This window comes from Eumetopias jubatus, unplaced genomic scaffold (assembly GCF_037043125.1).
Source record: "Eumetopias jubatus isolate StellerSeaLion01/CBP00866 unplaced genomic scaffold, mEumJub1_p1.0 scaffold_12, whole genome shotgun sequence".
Taxonomy (NCBI): domain Eukaryota; kingdom Metazoa; phylum Chordata; class Mammalia; order Carnivora; family Otariidae; genus Eumetopias; species Eumetopias jubatus.
In genome coordinates, this window is record NW_028274818.1 from 53,187,268 (window position 1) to 53,205,577 (window position 18,310).

At 37.5% G+C, this 18,310-nt stretch overlaps 1 protein-coding gene across 1 annotated transcript in view; it reads left to right on the forward strand.

The window, feature by feature from the left end:
- Nucleotides 1–18,310, forward strand: part of SLC9C2 (solute carrier family 9 member C2 (putative)) — a 103,925-nt gene that overhangs the window by 848 nt on the left and 84,767 nt on the right. Inside the window, 5 exon segments of the mRNA XM_088017018.1 lie at nt 894–994; nt 2,957–3,085; nt 7,913–8,078; nt 16,231–16,347; nt 17,648–17,809. Of these exon segments, the coding sequence (XP_087873144.1) occupies nt 894–994; nt 2,957–3,085; nt 7,913–8,078; nt 16,231–16,347; nt 17,648–17,809 (675 nt within the window).

Consider the following 18,310-nt stretch of genomic DNA (forward strand, 5'->3'; position numbering starts at 1 on the left):
ATTGGGAAGACTATAAAGAAACAATGAAGCAAACACTCATAAAAACTTCTTCAGTTTTACTTACCAGAGAGTAAAGTCACCTTCTCTGGGGTGAGCCTTTAAAACACACACTAATGGCCCTGGTCCCCTGTGGTACTAGCAGGTGCTGGTGACCATGAATTTCACCAGTTCTAGATCCTTGATGATTACGTAGAGATAAGTGCTCCAGCAGTAAAGGGCATTGCAGAAATAGTTCGAGAAACATGACTTTAGCCCTACACGAAAGAAGTATTCAACAAATATCTACTGATTTAGCTGGAAGACAGGAAATGCAGAATCTGGAATGCCAGTGAATCTTGCCCTAGGCATAAAGTAATTGGATTATAGTCCATATATTGCTTCTGGAGGGAATGAACTGAATAATGTTGGACAGAGAAGAGTGGCAAGGCAAGAAAATGCATGTAGGCAGAGAATAACCCGTGTCTTCTGTGACTTGTCTGGTGAGGGCAGTTTTCCCTATAGTTAGAGCTCAGTTGAAAGTATTTCTGGCTTTTAGGAAAACTATAGAATATATGTTACTGTAGTTATTACTAATAAAAGGTGTGCTATGTAGATATGAAGTTTGGCTTTTCATAATTCCTCATCCTCAGATCCATAGGGAGGACACTTGTACAGTGATCCTAATGTGCCCGTCGGTGGGCAAATGGGAGATTGTTGGAACTTCAGTATTTTCCAGATTCACCTGTGAGAGAGGCTTCATTATGTGTCTGAAGAGACAGCATTTGTAATAGCTGTCAATTGTTTATTCATAATGAAGTGACACTCAGGAATTTCAAATTAAATAGAGAAAGGGGATAGTAAATGTTTTGAAACTATACATTATGTCTAAATAACACATACATGCATTTCTTCAGGATTTTTGAGGACCTGTTTAAAGAATTCTGAGGTCACTGTCTTGATAATTCTTTCTGTGGTAGGATTTGTGATAGGACAACTGGCTCACAATTCTGTGGAGGTAATGTACGTATAATAAATTAGTAAATTAAAGAACAAAGACCAAAATCAAGGTCCACTCTCACCCCTACCTGTGAATGTATGGAATTAAAAAAAAATGTGAACAGCTGGGGTGCCTGGATGGCTCGGTTGGTTAAGCGTCCGACTCTTGATCTCGGGGTTGTGAGTTCGGGCCCCGTGTTGGGCTCCATGCCCAGCTTAAATAAAAAAATAAAAATTAAAAAAAATGTGAACAGCTACTGAAAAAAATTCATCTGGTATTATAAATTTTGAAAACGAAAAACCGTACAATAAAAGAGATATAAATTAGAGGCGCTTAAGATAAAACACTAGTATGGAAGTAAGGAAAATTGGATTGCATTCTTGGGTTCTTCATCGTCTGCGTTGGGAGCCTCGCTCTTGTTTCTTTCCCCTGTCCATATACAGGCTTCATCTGTGCTATTGTCTGCAACACCCATGGGGACGTTATCAAAGGCAGCTGTTATTTGTTATAATGAAACATGGTTACTCTTTCCTAACTGCTCGATTCAATGCAAAAGGTGTCATATATAATATAGATACAAGAAAAATTTTATTAATTTATTAACTCTTGATTTCAAATGCATAACAGTGTGATCAATAACGATTTGTCTCCACTCATTCTTTTTATTTTTTAAAAATGGAGACGATGCTTGTATCTATCTAGGATTTTAAAAGCCTCTTGTTACTCTTCCGAAACACCCGAGTTACTAACATCGTTTGAGTGTTTACTATGTGCCAGGCTCGCTTTAAAGTGTTTTGTGTTTATTAGTTTATTAGCTTATTATTAATTCTTTTTTCCAGTGAAATATGGAGCTGTTTAATTTTAAAAATGTATTTTATTTGAGTGTAGTTGACATACCATGTTACATTGGTTTCGGGTGTACAACATAGTGATTCAGCTTCTCTATATGTTATGCTATGCTCAACTTATTAATTCTTGAGTTAATTCACTCACCTTCACAGAAACTCCGTGGAAGGAGGTATTCTATCCCATTTTACAGTTGAGGAAACTGAGGCACAGGGAGGTTAAGTAAAGAAGAATAAAATATTAGTTGAGCCAAAAACTTTTTAGTGTACAACCTTCATGATTTATGTCTTATATACACAATATGTGCTATTAGCTATGTGTTATTTTTCTCTACTTGGTTCACGGAAGGACTTTATTATTTTCTTTAAAGATTTATTTATTTATCTGAGAGAGAGGGAGCGAGCGCGGGGGTAGTGCAGGAGGTGGGAGGGGCAGAGGGAGAGAATCTCAAGCAGACTTCCGGCTGAGCAGGGAGCCCAAACCGGGGCTCAATCCCACAACTCATGAGATCCCGACCTGAGCCAACACCAAGAGTCAGACACTCAACTCACTGAGCCACCCAGGTGTCCCAACTCACTGAAGGACTGAAATGAAAAATCCTAAGCAAGTGTTTGTGAAATCACAAGTACCTGTGCAAGTTTCTCTTTTCTGTCTTAATGCAAATTAGAATAAATATCTAACAGTCAAATAAAAAAAATACTTAACTGTGAACACCTAAAGTCCTGTCCGAGATTACCAGTGGCAGGGGTATCACTTGGGAAAACACTAATTGCAATATTACCACAAACAATGTTTGTGTAGCCCAAGCTCACAAAATTCTCTGGTGAATAGAGGACTGTACATAGAACTCATCTAGACAGTCAGATCAAGAAATCTACAAAACCCATACATCAAAAACTAATGATGTAATGTATGGTGATTAACATAACAATAAAAAAATTAAAAAAAAAGAAATCTACAAAACCCTGAGGACTGGCGTCATAGATAATCGCTCATTAGTTGCAGATTGGAATATACTAAAACTTACATTGATTGATATAACACCAAATTCTAATACCTCAAATTACCTAATACTAATTTCTAATACCTCAGAATGGCAGCCAACTAATTTCTTATTTGTCCTTGTTAGTTTAGGTGTACCAAATTGTCTATCCTCTTCTGAGAACACCAAGTTTTTCACTTTATTGTTATTTTTCACCTATAATTATATTTATGGCTGCTTTGGATGTGGACTTTTGTATCCTCAGGAATGTGTTCTGGCAGGTAAGAACAATTTTAAAAAAATTATGATCACTCTTGCTTATTTATGTTAGCAGACAATATGTATGTCTATAAAGAAGATTAATCATTCGTAAATCTCACAGTTTAGTTGTTCTATCCTCCTTATTCTGTGGAACCACTAATTAAGAGGGAGTTGAGGGGGAGAGAGAAGGAATAAATATTTACTGTGACCACTGTGGGTAGGCACTGAGTGAATATCTCCATTTTATATATAAACAAATTGCAGTTCAGCAGTCACAAACAAGGCTGATAAATGGCAGAACCTGGATTCTAATCCCACATCTGACTTCATCTTAACTGTCTCTGAAGGTTGGCCCATTTTCACTACTAAGATTGTTTTATTTGTGGCTTCTCTCTTTTTTTCTTAATCATGCTTGTCAGATGATTTTATTTTCCCTTTCAAAGATATTTTATTTTCTTTAGTTTTATTCTGTATTTTTTCTAACATCTTGACTTAGATATTGGTTGATTTTTAGCTTTCCTATTTTTTATATTTTGTACATTTAAGGTTTTAAATTTTTCTCTAACTACTCTTTTAGCTTCACCCATGTTTTGATTTTTAGTGTTTTTTGTTTTTGTTTTTATTTTTTTAGAGAGAGAGCGGGAGTGCATGTGTGCCTGCCTGCCTACACACGTGGTACAGGGGAGGGGCAGAGAGAGAATCTTAAGCAGGCTCCACACCCAGTACAGAGCTGCAAGGGGCTCCATCTCTCAACCCTGGGATCATGACCTGAGCCGAAATCAAGAGTCAGATGCTTAACCAACTGAGCCATCCAGGCACCCCATGATTTTTAGTGTTTTCATTACCTCCCAAACCTACCTAAAATTTTTACTATACTTTTTCCTTTGACCCATTGATTATTTTTTCCCCATGTGTGGAAGAATTTTGTTTATTTATTTATTATTGAAGTATAGTTGACATACAATATTATATTAATTTCAGGTGTATATCCTAGTGATCTGATAATTATATACATATGAAATGCTCACCATGATGAGTGTAGTCACCATCTGTTATCATACAAAGTTATTACAGTATTAATGACCATATTCCCTATGTTGTACTTTTATCCCTGTAACTTATTTTGTAACTGAAAGTTTGTACCTCATAGACCTCTTCTACTATTTTGCCCATCCCCCCACGCCTTTCCCCTCTGGCAACCATCAGTTTGTTCTCTGTATTTATGAGTCTACTTCTGGTTTTTGTTTATTTATTTATTTATTTTTTAGATTCCACCATAAATGAAATCATATGGTATTTGTCTTTTTCTTACTGACTTATTTCACTTAGCACAATACCCTCTAGGTTCATCCATGTTGTTTTAAATGGCAAAACTTCATTTTTTATGGCTGAGTAATACTCCTTTATCTATCTATCTATCTATATATAAATATGCACCACATCTTTATCCATTCATCTATTGATGGACACTTAGGTTGCTTTCATATCTTGGCTAGTGTAAATAATGCTGCAGTAAACAGGGATGCATATATCTTTTTGAATTAGTGTTTTGTTTTCTTTGGATAAATACCTAGAAGTGATATTACTGGATCTTATGATACTTCTAGTTTTTTGAGGAAACTCCATATTGTTCTCCACAGTGGCTGCAACCATTTAAATTCTTAACAAGAGCACATGAGGATCCCTCTTCTTTATATCCGTCTCAACACTTGTCATTTCTTGCCTTTTTGATACTAGCCATTCTGACTGGTGTGAGGTGACATCTCACTGTGGTTTTGATTTGCATTTCCCTGATGATTTGTTATGTTGAACATCTTTTCATGTGTCTGTTGGTCATCTGCATGTCCTCTTTGGAAAAATGTCAATTAGATCCTTTGCCCATTTTTAATTGGATTATTTGCTTTTTAACCCATTAATTACTTAGAAGATATTTTAAAATTTCCAAATATGTTTTATTATTATTTCTTTTATCAGATTGTGACCAGAGAATGTGTTTTGTATATCAACTCTTGTGATTTGTGGAGATTTGCTTTGTGGCCTTTGTACTTCAATTCTCCAAAATGTTCTGTGTTTGCTTTATAAGAGTATATATTTTCTAATTTTTGAGTTCAGGGGTCTAAATTTGTTCAGTAACTTATTTTGTTTATTGTGAAGTTTGGTCTTCCATATCTTTGCCAGTATTGTTTTTCAACTTAATAGAAAAAAACTTCCATTATAATTATGGATTTATCAATTTTTCTTTGTGATTCTGCCAGTTTTTACTTTACATAGATAGAAACTCTGTTTTTAAGTGCCTACAAGTATTGTTATTTTCCTAGTTATTTTTTTCTCATTATCTAGTTATCTTACCCTTTTATCTCAAATAAGGCATTTTACCTTCAGTCAATTTCATCTGGTATTACTATAGGCATACCAGCTTTCTTTTGCTTAGTATTTGCCTACTACAAGTTTTCCATCCTTCCACTTTCAAGATTTTTGGGTCTTTGTGTTTAGATGTCTTTTTGATAATATATAGTTAGATTTTATTATTTTATCCAGGTTGAGAATCTCTGCTGCTTTAAAAACTAGCTTAATATTTGTTGTGGTTAAAAATGGACTTAGAAGGACAAAGGATTTGAACAGATTTGAGGCACCAAGGAAGATATGTGGAAGAAAATAGTGTTTAGAAATATGCTCAACACCATAAGTCACTGGAGAAATAGAAATTGAAACCACGGTGACATGTACCACTACATATCTATTGGAATGGCAATAGCAGCAATAACAAGCCTGATAATACCGAGTGCTGGTAAGAATGCAGTGAGAATGCAAAATGGTACAGCCACTTTGGAAAACAGTTTAGGAGTTTCTTATAAAGTAAAACATACACCTGCCATATGACCCAGGAATTCCACTCCTATGTATTTACTGAAGCTAAATGAAAGCTTGTTTACACTAAAACCTCTGTGTGAATCATTTTTATAGCCGCCTTATTCATAATCTGAAAAGTCTAGAAACAACTCAAATGCTCTTCAGCTCGTGAATGAATAAACAAATTGTGACACATCTTATAATGGAATATTACCCAGCAATGAAAAAGGAGCATTAAGGGCCACAACATAGAAGAATTTCAGGTGCCTTATGCTAAGAGAAGGAAACCAGACTCAAAAGGCTACCTATGTATAATTCTATTCATAGAGCTTCCTTCTAGCAAAGGCAAACCAGTAGGTTTGGAGAACAGATCATTTGTTGCCAGGGACTGGGGAGAGGGAAAGGAATTAACTACAAAGGGTCAACATTTATTTGTTTATTTTTTGAGACAGAGGGAGACAAAGAAGGGGGGTAGGGGCAGAGGGAGAAGGAGAGAGGGTCTTTTTTTTCTTTTAAGATTTTTTTATTATTTATTTATTTGACAGAGAGAGAGAGAGAGAAAGAGAGAGCGAGCGAGCGAGGAAACAGGAGAGGGAGAAGCAGGTCCCCCGCTGAGCAGGGAGCCTGATGCAGGGCTCAATCCCAGGACTCTGGGATCATGACCTGAGCCAAAAGCAGCCGTTTAAACGACTGAGCCACCCAGGCACCCCAGGAGAGAGGGTCTTAAGCCGACTCACGCTGAGCATGGAGCCCAATGCGGGGCTCCATCTCATAACCCTGAGGTCACAACCTAAGCCGAAACCAAGAATCAGGTACTTTAATGGACTGTGCCACCCAGGCACCCCAAGGACATTTTCTGAGGTGGTCTGTTTTGTTTCTTAATTGTGGTCATGGTTACATGACTGTATGCATCTGCCAAAACTCATATAACTCTCTATCAAAAGAATGAATTTCACTGTATGTAAATTAAAAATAAGTTTTAAAAAATCAAAAGAAATAGGGGCACCTGGGTGGCACAGTCTACAGTCCTAAGTTGGTTAAGCATCTGCCTTCAGCTCAGGTCATGATCCCAGGTCCTGGGATTGAGTCCTGCATTGGGCTCCCTGCTCGGTGGAGAGCCTGCTTCTCCCTCTCTCTCTGCAGCTCCCCCAGCTTGTGCTCTCTCTCTGTCAAATAAATAAATAAATAAGATCTTTAAAAAAATAAAAAAAAAATCAAAAGAAATAGATTTGGATTTGTTTCTCAATATAATTTTGTACTTTGCCCTTACCATGCTTTTCCTTCGCTTCTTATTCTTTCTTCCCTTCTCAATCAAGTCGATTTTTCAGTTGTCTTTGTCCTTTAATTCCTTCTTCTTGTTTAAAAGTTGTATATTCTACTTCTATTTTTGAGGCAGACACTGCTGATTGCCTATCTGATATGCATTCTCTCTTTCTTTCTCATTAACATAAACTCACTAGATTTTGCTTGGTATGGTAGTGGGCCCAGTGTGAATTATTCTATTTCCCAGCAAGGGGTAGCTGTGTAGCCTCAGAAGAGAGTGTGGCTAATGAAATGTATACAAATGTCTGTTGAATAAGGCTTCTAGAAAGCCCTTAATAAGAGGGCCAAATCAGCCAGCATGTCCTCTTTGCCCTTTGTTTTACTTCTCTTTCTGCCTGCAGCCCTGCAGATCAACACTGAGGAAACCAGGCAATGTTTCACACAGAAGCAGGAACAATTTGCATTCCATTTTAAGAACATTTTGATGTTGGGACCTATTAAGTTGGACTAGCAATAAGAAATATTAGTGAATTGTTCTTGTAACAATGAGATAGACTCTCTTTTGTTTGGAAGGGATGGTTTCTTTGAGGCAGGTAACCTAGAATACCTTTTGAAATTATTTTTCAGAGTAATCGTATAAAGTATATAACTAAGATCTGATTCTTCCATAAGTAAATGCAGTCATGCCATCCTTAAATGTTAAAGTAATACTGTGTTATGAATTGGTTTCACAGGTCTTGTTAACAGCATTAATTAGCTTTGTTGTGGCATTCATCATAATTGGATATGTGGTTCTGAAATTCAATAGAGATTTGTGGGATTTGCAGTCTTCCCTACTCTTTAGCATGACCCTTGGCATGACAGATCCTGTTCATTCTGTGAATTCACTGAAAACTATTGGTATGTCAGATTTATTTCTCTCTCTTACCTTGAATATATAGAGATAAATTATTTGCTTTTGATCTTGGTGAGTTTTTTTTTTTTTGCATGATTTGTGCATCCAGCAGAGTAGATACTTGTGCTATTTTTCTTGGAGATGGGGCATTGATGGACTTGAAAAATGCAATGCAAATAGGAAACCCAAGATGTGGGATAAAGAGCACCAATTATAATCTCAAAGAATTTTTTCAAGAAGAAAAGTAACCTTTCTAGTAGGTGATAAAAATTAGCATTCTTTTTCCATTCCACTGAATTCTAAGCCTCAAGGTAGAAACTCTGCCCTACCCCAGTGAAACTTTTCCAAGGCCTTGCTACCTCTTGTTAGAACTGCCTCCCTTTTGATGTGCACTCCATTATTACTATTTAACATAGCACTGGAAGTCTTAGCCTTAACAATCAGACAACAAAAAGAAGTAAAAGGCATCTGAATGGGCAAGGCAGAAATCAAACCTTCACTCTTTCCAGATGACATAATACTCTATGTAGAAAACCCAAAATACTCACCAAAAAATTGCTAGAACTAATACATGAATTTAACAAAGTTGCAGGATATAAAATCAATGTGCAGAAATCTGTTGCATTTTTATACACCAATAATGAAGCAGCAGAAAAAGAAATCAAGGCATTGATCCCATTTGCAATTGTACCAAAACAATAAGATACCTAGGAATAAACCTAACCAAAGAGGTAAAAGATCTGTACTCTGAGAACGATAGAACACTTATGAAAGTAATTGAAGAGGACATACAGAAATGGAAAAGCATTCCATGCTCATGGACTGGAAGAACAAACATTGTTAAAATGTCTATACTTCCCAAGGCAATCTACACATTTAATGCAATCTGATCAAAATAACACCAGCATTTTTTGCAGAGTTAGAGCAAACAGTCTAAAATATGTAGGGAACCACGAGAGACCCAGAATAGAATCCTGAAAAAGAAAAACAAAACTGGAGGCATTACAATTCCAGATTTCAAGCTCTATTACAAAGCTGTAGTCATCAAGACAGTATAGTACTGGTACAAAAACAGACACATAGATCAATGGAACAGAATAGAGAACCCAGAAATTGACCCAAAACTATCTGGTCAACTAATCCTCAACAAAGTAGGAAAGGATATACAATGGATAAAAGACAGTCTCTTCAACAAATGATGTTGGGAAAACTGGACAGCTATATGCAAATGAATGAAACTGGACCACTCTCTTATACCCTACACAAAAATAACTTCAAAATGGATGAAAAGACCTAGATGTGAGACAGCAAACCATCAAGATCCTAGAGGAGAACACAGGCAGAAACCTCTTTGACTTTGACTGAAACGACTTCTTACTAGACACATCACCAGAGGCAAGGGAAACAAAAGCAAAAATAAACATTGGGACTTCATCAAGATAAAAAGTTTCTGCACAGTGAAGGAAACAATCAACAAAACTAAAAGGCAACCTATGGAATGGGGGAAGATATTTGCAAATGACCTATCTGGTAAGGGTTAGTATCCAAAGTCTATAAAGAACTCAACACCCAAAAGACAAAAAATCCAGTCAAGAAATAGAAGACATGAACAGACATTTTTCCAAAGAAGACATCCAGATGGCTAAAAGGCACATGAAAAGATGCTCCATATCACTCATCATCAGGGAAATACAAATCAAAGCCACAATGAGATACCACTTCACACCTGTCAGAATGGCTAAAATTAACAACAAAAGAAACAACAGGTGTTGACGAGGATGTGGAGAAAGGGGAACCCTCTTACACTGTTGGTGGGAATGCAAACTGGTGCAGCCACTCTGGAAAACGGTATGGAGGTTCCTCAAAAGGCTGAAAATATAAATACCCTAGATGCAGCAATTGTACTACTAGGTATTTATCCAAAGGATATAAAAATGCTGGTTTGAAAGGGTACATACACCCTGATGTTTATAGCAGCATTATCAACAATAGCCAAACTATGGAGAGAACCCAAATGTCCACTGACTGGATAAAGAAAATGTATTATATATACACAATGGAATATTACTCAGCCATCAAAAAGAATGAAATTTTGCCCTTTACAACAACATGATGGAGCTAGAGTGTATTATGCTAAGTGAAATAAGTCAGAGAAAGACAAAAATAGTATGATCTTACTCATATGTGGAATTTAAGAAAGAAAACATGAATACGTGGGAATGGGGGGGAAGGAGAGAGGGAAATAAACCATGAGAGACACTTAACAATATAGAACAAACTGAGGGGTGCTGGAGGGAGTTGGGTGGGGGAGATGGGCTAGATGGGTGAAGGGTATTAAGGAGGGTACTTGTGATGAGCACTGAGTGTTGTAGGTAAGTGATGAATCACTGAATTCTACTCCTGAAACCAATATTGCACTGCATGTTAACTAAGTAAAATTTAAATTAAAAAAAGAAAAAAACCACACAAAAATTTAAAAAATATATACACTAGAAGAAGGAGAAGAAGAGGAGGAGGAGGAAGAAGAAGAAGAAGAAGAAGAAGAAGAAGAAGAAGAAGAAGAAGAAGAAGAAGAAGAAGAAGAAGAAGAAGAAGAAGGAAGGAGGAAGGAAGAGGAGGGGAAGGGGGAGAGGGAAGAAGAAGAACTGCCTCCCTTTTGGACTAGCTAACCTTAAGCAGGTAGTGGAAGGGGGTGTAGTTTATTTAAAAGAAATGAGTCAGAACATAGTTGGGTAAACATGTTCAATAATAGCTTATTCCCAAGAGGGTTTCAGGTCCTGCAGTACTTCCCCTCTTATTTGGTAAAAGATGATTTCAGTCTGAAACATCCCCCTGTTGTCATGTTTTATTAACACAGCAGTAAAAACATGAAATTATTAGATGTTATGGTTTCTGTTTTTGACTCAGAAATATTTTTCTAACCAATTTTAACATATTTATATTTAGTGGAAATATATAGCCTTATGATTGGAATGGGAAACCTCCAACCTTGCCTGCAAGTGGGATTCCCAATTTTATACCCATTTATTTATTTATTTAAGATTTTATTTATTTATTTGACAGAGAGAGAGACATTCGAGAGAGGGAACACAAGCAGGGGGAGTGGGAGAGGGAGAAGCAGTCTTCCCAAGGAGCAGGGAACCTGACGCTGGGGCTCAATCCCAGGACCCTGGGACCATGACCTGAGCCGAAGGCAGATGCTTAACAACTGAGCCACCCAGGCGCCCCTTTAGACCCATTTATACTTGCATTTGGGAAAATGTAAGTTTTAAGACACTTTTGGTAGTGATATCCTAAATTGTCATATTTCTCAAAGAGTCTGATCCTCTCCTCTTTCTTTCTCTCTCTCTTTTTCAAGTACAATTTTTTTTCCTATTTTTTCCTTCATCTGCCTTTCTCATTTAGCCATTTGTATTTGCCAGTTGTTTTATTCACCTCATTTTTTTCCTGCTCCTTTTTCTGAAATCTCTTGACTGTAAGTGGCTATAAACATTATTTATTGCAGTTTCTATATTCAATTTTTTTTTCCAAAAAGGAAGTATAATAGAAAGTTTTCTATTTCTTTAAAAGAAAACGAGAGAAGCTATTTAGCTCTTAGTTGATATTTTCTTTATGTCAATAATGCTCAAGGTGGTGTGTGGATTCTGGATCCAGTAACATTTTTTCCTAATAAATTTGACTCATTTTTAGTGGGGATATCACTCTTATTTATGGTATTCATAGAGTCACCATTTTGGCTGATATGTGTGAATTAGATAAATGGTCCTTTCTTCAAAACAGTTTATTTCTAACTGTCATAATATGTTAATTTTTAAAGGAAAGATATTTTTTGCCACATGCCTAAAATTATCATAATATACAAAACTACAGTTCCTATAATGTGACTAGTGCTTCTTTTGACGTGGTGCCCTTGTGAACTATAAACCCTGTGGTCTCAATGGCCTGACCCACTGAAAGAAGTAGTGGGTGTTCACATGCAAGTGAAAAGGAACTTGTCTATTTATTACCTGTTTGAAAAGAATGCACTGGGCTCAAACAATTTTTACTTTAAAACAAATCTGGAACAGGGTCCTTATAAAGGAATAAAATACAAAGTTTTAGTATGATCTCAATTGAGGAAAAAGTTTATAAGCTTAGGAAAAGACCTCAACATAAATGTTGTACCTGAGTCATGAAATTGTATGTGGTTTTTGTTTTATTCTTTCCTTTTCCAAATTTTACAATGAATTAGAGAATATGTTAGTTCTACATTACGCCAATAAAGAATAGAGAAGTAATTCTTGTGGTATTTTGCCATTAAACACAACTATAAGTCAAGGTCAAAGCTTCATACTGGGGCACTTGGGTGGCTCTGTCTGTTAAGCATCTGCCTTCGGCTCAGGTCATGATCCCAGGGTCCTGGGATCCAGCCCTGCATCAGGGCTGAGCAGGGAGCCTTCTTCTTCCTCTTCCTCTCCCTCTTCCTGTTCATGCTCTCTCTCTCGCTCTTTCTCTCTCTAAAATAAATAAAATCTTTAAAAAAAGCTTCATACTTCAGACCTTGTATTTTACCTGTTCCTGGTTGACTCACTGAATTTGAGGAAAGGATGAAAGGATTTCTTGACCAACTAAACCAAATGTGCTAATAGTTTCTACACCTGCTTAACCAGTAGTTTTGTGCCTTTTGTCACCGTCAAAGCTAGCAACAGGTAGTAAGATGAAGACTGGTTAGCAACCCTCCTGGGAGTTTCCTGGGTGGGATTTGAAACTGATCCCCATACACAGAGGGCAGGGAGAGACTAAAGCAAGAGGCAGGTCACTGCAGGTTGGTAGGTGGCAGCTTTTATAAACAAAAGACTTACATACAAGGCTTATCTTGGGCAGTAGCAAGATGAAAGCATCCCTCCACCTGCTCACCAAATCTGAAAAGTTTATGTAGAGACCTTACCTGGGTCCAGTCATGTATACCGTGTAGGTGTTCTGAACACCACATCACTATCTCAAGGCTATGTCCTTGGAGCCGCGTCTGAGAGTGGGAAAGGCAAGTGAAACTCACATTCCAAGCACAGGGGAGTGGCTGAAGGGCCTCTAATCACACGGGTCCAAGTCACGGGTCAACTGTCAGTCATATCTTCTTGGTGATATCAAAGAAGCAGGAAAATATGACCCATAAAGTGTACAAAAATAATAAGTAGATTGAGTTATGAGGCAGATGGTAGAATTATCAGACAAAAACATTAAAGCAGTTATTGTAACTCTATATGTTCAAAAAATGAGAGTAAAGATTAAGGCTGGGTTAGAACTTACTCCTATCAGTTTATGAGAGCACATTGTTAAATAATCAGGAATTTTGCAAGCCAGTTGTTAAACCATTAGTAGCTTCAAATTGGCTATGGTGGGAGTGTTTATGTGTGGAATTTGCAAATGCTACAAATCAGGTGGTTTTGTTTTTGTTTTAATTTTGGAGAAGTGATTTATCAGCATATCACTGGACATATATGGTAGATATAAAAGAGACCTAAATCAAATTTCTAGAGATGAAAAACACAATAGCTAAGGCAAAAATTCCACTAATGGAAGTAGCTTAGATACTGCAAAAGAAAGTATTAGGGAACTTAAAGATGCAGCAATAGAAACTACCCAAAATGAAGCACATGGAGAGAAAGACTAAGATAAGTGAACAGAACATCAGTGAGCCACTGTGGGACAACTTCAAGTGGCTTAATATACAAGTCCCCAAAAGAGAGGAGACAGAGAGGAAGAAAAAAAAATATTTGAAGAAATAATGAATGAAAAATTTCTTTTTTTTTTTAAATTTCTTTTTTTTTTAAAGATTTTATTTATTTATTTGAGAGAGAGAGAATGAGAGATAGAGAGCACGAGAGGGAAGAGGGTCAGAGGGAGAAGCAGACTCCCTGCCGAGCAGGGAGCCCGATGCGGGACTCGATCCCGGGACTCCAGGATCATGACCTGAGCCGAAGGCAGTCGCTTAACCAACTGAGCCACCCAGGCGCCCGAATGAAAAATTTCTAAATTTGATGAAGATTTTATAGCCACAGATTTTAAGAAGCTCAACATACCATAAGCCCAAGAAACAGAAAACTGCACCATGGCACATAAAAATCAAGTTTCTAAAAAGCAATGATAAAGAGAATATCTTAAAGGCAGCCAGAGGGGGAAAAAGAGACACATTGCATGCAGAGGAACAAAACTAATGACTTCTTTTCAGAAACAACGTAAGCCAAAAGATGGTGGAGCGACATTGTTAAAGTACTAAAAGAAAAGCTTAGAATTCTCAGTGAAACTATCTTTCAAAAGCAAAGGTTAAATAAAATGTTCTTAAACATATTGAAGTTGAAAGAATTTATCACCAGCAGACCTGCACTATAAAAAAAAAAGTTAAGGGGGTCAGGCAGAGAGAAACTGGTATCAAATGGAAATTTGGATCTACACAAAGCAATGGGAAGCACTGTAATTGGTAAACATATGGGAAAATATGACTTTTTTCTTATTTTAAAATCACTTTAAAAGATGACATTTAAAGTCCTGTGGGGATTATTTATCTGCTCCTCCATTCTTTGCGTATGGTTTCCACTCTCAGGATCACAAGTTGGCTACTAAAGTTCCGGCCATCACGTCCACATTTCAGGTAAGAAGAGGAAGAAGGGCAAGGGACAAAGAGATGCTCCTTTCAACCAAGTCACCTCTCCCTCCAAGAAATTTTCCCAAAATCCCACTTGGTAACTTCCACTTATTTTTATCTCAATGGACACTCTTAGAAGCCCAGGCTATGAGGAAAAGTGGTCATTTAACTGGACACGTTGCCACCCTGGATAAAACCAGTATTGTTACCAAGAACAGAGGATGGGTACTGGTTGAGCAAGTACGAGTCACTATCACCCTATTCATAAGTTGTATATCACAAAGCAATTAATTTGTTATATTTTCCATTACACTTACCTCTTTGTGAATGTTAAGTACCAATAAGATTTTGTATTTAATTTTTAATAACAGCCTTATTGCAATATAATCCACATACCATAAAATTCATCCTTTTAAACTGTACAGGGGCCCCTGGATAGCTCAGTCAGTAGAGCATGTGACTCTTGATCTCAGGGTCATGAGTTCAAGCCCCATTATTGAGTGTGGAGCCTACTTAAAAAGAAAAAATTAAAAAAAAATTAAACTGTAGATTTCAGGGGTCTATATTTGCAGAGTTATACAACCCTCATCACTATCTAATTTTAGAACATTTTTATTACCCCCAAAGAAATCTCCTACCCATTAGCAATCACTTCTTACACCCCCATTCCCCCAAAGCCTTGGCAACCATGAGTCTATTTTCTGTCTATGGATTTGCCTATTCTGGACATTTCATACAAATCAAACCATACAATATGTTTTCTGTGTTTGGCATCTTCCACTCTGTATAATGTTTTTAAAGTTCATTCATGTTGTAACAGGTAACAGTCAGTACTTCATTCTTTTCTGTGGCTGAATAATTCAATTGATTATTATGAATAATACTGCTACGAACATTCATGGACAAATTTTTGTGTGGACATAGGTTTTCAATTCTCTTGGGCATATGTCTATAAGTAGAATTGCTGGGTCATCCTTTGTACTTCTTTCTTTTTTCCTTTTATTTTTTGAGGGAGAAAGAGTGTGTGTGCATGCAAGTGCATGCGCCAGGGGAGGGGAGAAAGGGCAGAGCGAAAGGGAGAGAGAGAATCTTAAGTAAGTTCCACACGCAGCATGGAGTCTGATGCAGTGCTTGATCTCACAACCCTGAGATCATGACCCGAGCTGAAATCAAGTTTGGACGCTCAACCAACTGAGCCATCTAGGCACCCCTGTACTTATTTCTAAAATGTGATTTTTGTGGAGTCTATTCATATTTATTCAAGCTAAATATTGTGTCCTGAGAAGTGTTCTGTCTCATTCCAAAACTCAAGTGTGATTTGAGGCCATGAACACTTCAAAGAATGCTCTTGTCCTGTTCCTTTGTCATTGGAGAGATTAAAAAATGGTGATTGGGGTTGCCTCGCAGACCCACCCCAGTCATGGCCTTTTTCTTTTTTGTTTGACATATTCCTTCTCTTCTATTTTTGTGTTTCCTGTGCAAAAGCATCATTTGCATGTACCAAATTAAATTATATTTTTTATTTCCTTTTCCAGGCATTTCCAAAATGTATACTGATATCATAAGAGGAGAATCAATGATCATTTGTGGCTTCACATCCATTTGTTTTGGAATTTTTCGGAGCAACTTTCTCCACAGTTCCATGTTTACGGGTAGGAGCATCTTTTTTGTCTTATTTTCTAAAATCATTCTTATATGATGCATTTCAATTCACACTGACATTAAAATATATTAAAGGGCGCCTGGCAGTTTCAGTCAGAGGGGCATGTGACTCTTGATCTCAGGGTCATGAGTTTGAGCCCCATGTTGGGTGTACAGATTACTTAAATAAATAAAAAAATCTTTAAAAAAGTAAAAATAAAAATACATTCAAGATGTCTTAACTTTACTGCTTTCTCTATACTTTTGGACCAATTAAAATAGAATATCAGATAACAAGAAAATAATTACCATCTATGTGTTTTCTTGGACAGGAAGGGGCAAAGAATGTTAAAGAAATGGTTTCATCTCTTTCCTTCACACCCATACACACACAGGCACACACATCATCTGGCTCAGAGTAACTTCCTTCCTGGATCTCAGTGAATGGATATTAAGAATTGACTTGATCCTGAATTTAAGCCTGAGGGTGAAGGCAGAATGTTTCCAGCAGTACTGGAGAGTCAGGTCCTGGAAGTGATAATAGATTCATGTGGTTCAAGTTCACTGGGGTATGGAGCGTGTTGCTTTGCTAGGTTTCCAGAGGTGGTTCTAGTAGAAAAGAAAGGAGGAGGGGAAATCACAGCATAAAAAGGGAAAAGGTGTCCTCCTGATTTGTTTATGTGATAGTTTTAGGAGGAGAGAGGTGCTAAAAGGAGAAAGAATGTTGGTGATAAAAGGGGTTTGCAGTGCTTCTCAGTGGGGAGCTAGAGGCATTTGGGGTGGGACAGTCTGTTATTTAGGACTGCCCTTGGTATTGCCTGACACCTGCTCACTACTGCCAGTGTTGTCCCCAGTTATTGGGACTACGGAAAATTTCTCTTCTCCATTTCCCAAATGCCCCTGGGCTGGGGGCAGGGGTCACAAACGGACTGCAGGTTGGTGGCGACCCTGGACATGATTTGCTTGGCCCAAACATAGTTTGTAAAAAATATGAATTTGGATGTCTTTTGGTCAGACATTCATTCTCCCATTTGTCACGGACTTTCCACATTTATGCTCTCTGCCTGGCTTTTGAGGACGTTGGAGTCTGCTGTCCCTGGATAAGTGAATCTCAAACTCTAGACTGTAAGGGAAATAATATCCCCAGAGTCTCTGTTTTGCTAAGCTTTCATGGGGAACCCCCATTTGCTGAAGAACAAGGTCTCATTCAAAATCTCAAAAGCAAACCAAAGTGCATAGACCCAAATGCCATCAATGAAAGAAATGAAATTTATAGTTCAACTTCTTTTTTTCTTTTTTTCTTTTTTCTAGAGTTACATGTAATCTTGGGCCTCTCCTTGGACATACTGGGAAGCATAATATGTGGATATTCGTGTGCAAGAATCATTCAGTTTATATTGACTGACCTCTTTAGCAATACACTTAATAGTGTCATTCTTTGCATTTCATTGGTGTACATGACCTTCTACATTGGTAAGGCAGAAACAGATACAAAAAATGCTGTCCTCGAAGTGAATTTTATGTATTTTTGGTTTTCATTGATCTTGAATCCAGTTGCCTCCTCTCAACTGCTTCTTCCTTGTGGTAGCCCCTCTGTGCATCTTGTCATATTATCCTTCTACAACTTCTAGCTCTTTCCTGGTCTCTCTTAACATCCCCTTAATTCCAAGTCCAATGTCCCTTCCCTTTGCATTTCTTCTCCATGTAATTACTCTCTTATTCTTTTTGAGCCCCACCTTTTGACCTTACATTTAGTCACTGGAAGTCCCCTGGAAGTCACTGGCAGCTCAGTGCTGATTCCTGTTCTGACCTTAGCGACCCATCTCTAAAATGAGATTGCTGGGAAAGATGCTCCTCAGGTCTTTCCAGCCCAACTGTCTTTCCCTCGGTGGGTACCAGACTGAGGAGACTGTAGGAATGGCAGCCATTACCAGTGGCTAGGAGGCAGGAAAAGAGAGGGAGAAATCAGATATA